The 4396-nt window shown below is 39.1% G+C and overlaps 1 protein-coding gene across 3 annotated transcripts in view; it reads left to right on the forward strand.

Moving 5' to 3' along the window:
- Nucleotides 1-4396, forward strand: part of LOC110029599 (mitogen-activated protein kinase kinase kinase YODA) — a 48653-nt gene that overhangs the window by 11288 nt on the left and 32969 nt on the right. For 2 of the 3 annotated variants that reach the window (XM_020731954.1, XM_020731955.1), the window contains exons 2-6: nucleotides 227-247; nucleotides 374-941; nucleotides 1083-1826; nucleotides 2346-2433; nucleotides 2533-2595. In XM_020731954.1, the coding sequence (XP_020587613.1) occupies nucleotides 235-247; nucleotides 374-941; nucleotides 1083-1826; nucleotides 2346-2433; nucleotides 2533-2595 (1476 nt within the window). In that variant the 5' untranslated portion in view covers nucleotides 227-234. Of the gene's footprint in view, nucleotides 1-226; nucleotides 283-373; nucleotides 942-1082; nucleotides 1827-2345; nucleotides 2434-2532; nucleotides 2596-4396 lie in introns of all 3 variants that reach the window. The other variant, XM_020731953.1, reaches the window with a different exon arrangement.

A 4396-nucleotide genomic window follows, 5' to 3' on the forward strand; every position in this document is an offset into this window, starting at 1 on the left:
ACACACACACACACACACACACACACACACACACATATATATATATATAGATCATTGTTGTTAAATTGCTTTTTAGTTGGCATTACCATGCTTGTAAAGGTCTACTGCTTTTCTTTGATTCAATTGAAGTTGTTTGATGGTTGATTGACCTTAACTTGTAGAATGCTGCCATGTTGGTTATGCTGCCTTGTGATGCTATCAATATGAAGTTTATTGTTTCTTTCAGGCCATGAGATGACCCACTTTCGTAAGTCCGCTAGATGATGGTTATCCAGTTAAAAAGTATCTTAATATATAACTCAATCTTGGAACTCTTTTCTATATGGACCTTAAACTGATTTTTGTTCCTGTTGAATCATCTGATCTTTGCAAGTCAAATTTAGAAAGAGACCAACAATCCTGTTAGTTACGCATAAAATGCCGTCATGGTGGGGAAAATCGAGCTCCAAAGATGCTAAGAAGAAAACGACCAGGGAGAACTTTATAGATACATTGCACAGGTTTATAAGTTCAAGTGATCAGAAAGGTACTATAAAATCAGGAGTGGGCCGTAAACGATGCAGTGACATTGCCTCCGAGAAAGGCTCCCGCTCAAGAGCAGATTCAAGATCATCATCTCCTTCTACTCAGGTTTCACGGTGTCAAAGTTTTGCAGATAGACCCATTGCCCAACCACTTCCACTTCCTGGTCTTAAGCAGGCCATATCTCGAACATCTTCTGGAATCAATGTTTCCAAGCCAATCTTGGAAAAACGTGGAAAACCTCAGCTGGTTTTGCCAATGCCTACACCAGGTCGTGTTCCAAAGAGGCCCGAAATGGCTGATACCGATGGAGATTTGGTCACTGCATCTGTTTCTAGTTACTGTTCTGTTGATAGTGATGAAGCCACAGATTCTCGCCTGCATAGCCCTGTTGGGAATGATTTTGATAGAGGAATCAGGTGGATAACATTACTTTCCTATTATATATTTTATCTTAGATTTTGAAAGAATAATTTGTTTTGATGATTCATCATTTATTGCCTTCTCTTATTAAACTCCTCTGCCTTCTCACTTACAAGCTTATATTTTATCTATTGAAGTGGCGTCCAAAGAGAACAATCTTCTTTGACTGTTCGGAAGAGTTCGATGGATACATCAAAACCCGCAATTTCACTGCTCAATAGCCAGTTTTTATCTTCGTCACCCAAGCGCGGGCCTTTGGGAAGTCAAAGCAGTGTTGTGCATGGTGCTCGTAATGGTGCTTTTGGAAGTGCCCCAGATAGCTCAATGTCAAGTCCTTCTAGAAGTCCAATAAGAGGGGTTTTCCCTGAACAGATCCCCACCAGTGCATTTTGGGCAGCAAAGCCTCACCCAGATGTTACTTTTCTTGGGTCTGGCCAATGTTCCAGCCCTGGCTCTGGACAGACATCCGGGCATAACTCAATGGGTGGAGAAATGCTGGGCCAGTTCTGGCAACACAGCAGGGGTAGTCCAGAGTATTCTCCTATTCCTAGTCCTAGAATGACAAGTCCTGGTCCAAGCTCCAGAATACATAGCGGAGCTGTTTCTCCACTCCATCCAAGGGCTGGTGGTACTGCACCGGAATCACCTACGAGTCGGCCTGAAGAAGCAAAGAAACAAAGCCACCGCTTACCACTGCCACCAATAAATATTTCTAACAGTTCTCCATTTTCTCCTACTAACATGCAAATGCAATCCTGCACTTCCAGTATTCCTAAAAGTCCTGGAAGAACGGATAATCCTCCAAGTCCTGGATCTCGTTGGAAGAAGGGAAAACTCATAGGGAGGGGTACATTTGGACATGTTTATGTCGGCTTTAACAGGTGTGTAACTCAATAAAATTTTGGGGTATTTATATACATACAACCCGATTCATATGTATTTACATATCTAACTTCTAAACTTTCTTTTTTTACATTTATACATCTCAAATCTTTCATATCACGTAAAAATACCACTATTATAACTTTTAAGGAGTGAACTGCAACTTTTTCATGCATAAATAAGGTGGTATGTATGTAAAACTTCCTAAGATTTTTATTGTGCATACTGACCTGATTACAGATTAATATTCTGTTGCATCTCATAAAATGTCTGATAATTCTTTGTCTGCATTACTCCGTGTCAAAATTGTGGTTGTTTATGGATGCGTGTCTGTATGCAACCTATAATTGTGAGATTGTTCTTATAATGAGCTAATTGTGGTTGACGGATGCGCTCTCAAGATCTGCCATCTGTGGGGCACAGTGTGTGTTTGCATTCAATTGCTTTTAATTCTTTACATTCCTGGTTACTTTTTTACTTGTATTGATGAATTTACTAATATCGCTGCTCTTATGCAGCGAAAGTGGTGAAATGTGTGCAATGAAAGAAGTCACCCTATTTATGGATGATGCCAAGTCCAAAGAAAGTGCGAAGCAGCTAGGGCAAGTAAGAACTTGTCTAGGCTTGTAAGAAAGATTTTACTTCGGTTTGCATTGCTGTAGTTGACTCTGATTGTATTCCATTTCCTACTCAATGAATTGCTAGGAAATCTCTCTCCTCCGGCAGCTGCGACATCAGAATGTTGTGCAGTACTATGGATGCGAAATGGTAAAGATATCGGCCGTACTGTTTTTACTCGACTAATCAAACATTTATCTGGATTTATACATGCAGCTTGTTGTTCCATTCTGAATAAACTTCTACATATCATTTTCATGCAATAATTATTTTAAAAGTCTATTCATGTAGCCACCTAAGCATAAATTTACTTTTATTCCAGTATGAAGTTTAATAGTAACTCGTATACCACCCTGATGTATTATAATTTATTGCTAATATGCCACTTAATCAATTGTCATTACTAAACTTTATCCGTAAATAAGTTGATTAGCCTTTAGATGTTAAACTTGTTGGGGGTCTGAAGAACCAGCTTTCATCTTTCAAACTCCAACGACTTTACATTGACGGACTGTTGGCAATGCGAGCCCCCCACAGGTGTCATCTTTGTTTCTACTGCTGACAAATTTACCTTTTTGCCTTTTGGTTTGTTTATTTATTTTTTAGAATGCTACCGGTCAGTTGAACTAAGGATGAACATTTTTTTTGTTTAATTAAGGTGACCTTAAGGGTTATTCTATAGATGGTTAGTTGGCATATCATGTTACACTGGCTCCTTCGGGCAATTTAGTTTTTTATTATTTATTATTATTTGGCATAAACAGGGTTTATATTATGAGGATTTTATCTTGAGTTTTAGGGTCAGGTTTTGGGAGAGATCTCTCGAATTATAAATATTAGGGTTAGGATTTGGGAGATATCGTCTACCTTTTGATTTGTAGTTGCTTATTTTTTATGCATATAAGTGTATTGTTTAGAGCTCCTGCAATAAAATATTTGTTTGCCTTAATTTCCATGAAAAATTGTCTTGGTTTGCATCAACTTGGTATCAGAGCTTTCGATCCTTGAAGAATGAATCACTGTCTAAAAGGAGTTTCACATCGAACCTGCGATCGGGATCTTTGCATACAGGGATTTCAGCATCGCTGATAGTCACTCAATTTGAAGAAGCAAATGACCGGATCGAGGCGAATGATGACCTAATTTTCGAATCGTGCGAGATAGTCTCGATCAAAGAGAAAACGACAAAAGTCATTATTCTAGTTAGCTGGGAAGCAATCATGGCCAAACAACGCAATTCAGTTGGTAGCTGCACGATATAGTGTGATTTAATTGCGATTTGAGGGTGCAAGGAAGATTGTGGCGTTCCCTAGTTCGATGCAATGCAATTTCATCATTTAGATTGAACGAACTGGGAAGCCGATGATGGGATACAATGCAACGACCAAACCTCGCAATCTGGGAAACCAAGGACAGGATCACGACTTACGATCTCATGTTACATTTAAGATTATGGCAATGACGGAATCACAATAAATAGAAGTTCCGCTTCTGTGATTGAATCATCCTAGGCGTAATGTTAGCTCGAAAAGTAGAGTTTATGGAGGAGAAATTAGAGGAAGAAGTGAGTCAAATTAGAACAAAATGAAGGAACATTTCTCGTCCATAGAGGGATAGCTCTCGTCTTTGGAGTGGAGGATGGAGGGAATTTTCATGACCATGGAAGAAATAATGAAAGAAGATCATGGAATTTCACACAAAATCACGTGTTGCTGGATTGAGCGACAGTGTCTAGTAACACGATATTCAGAAGGCTGGAACTAGGGCTGTCAAAATGGCTCGTTGTTCGCGAACAGCTCGTGTTCGGCTCGTTAAGAAGCTCGTGTTCGACTCGTTAATTTCGTTCGATAAGTTAACGAGCCAAACACGAACAAAGATGTGTTTGTTCGTGTTCGGCTCATTTTGGCTCGAAATACTACTCATCAAGTTTATATATATATATATATATATA

Source organism: Phalaenopsis equestris, unplaced genomic scaffold, assembly GCF_001263595.1.
Source record: "Phalaenopsis equestris unplaced genomic scaffold, ASM126359v1 Scaffold000598, whole genome shotgun sequence".
NCBI classification, from domain to species: domain Eukaryota; kingdom Viridiplantae; phylum Streptophyta; class Magnoliopsida; order Asparagales; family Orchidaceae; genus Phalaenopsis; species Phalaenopsis equestris.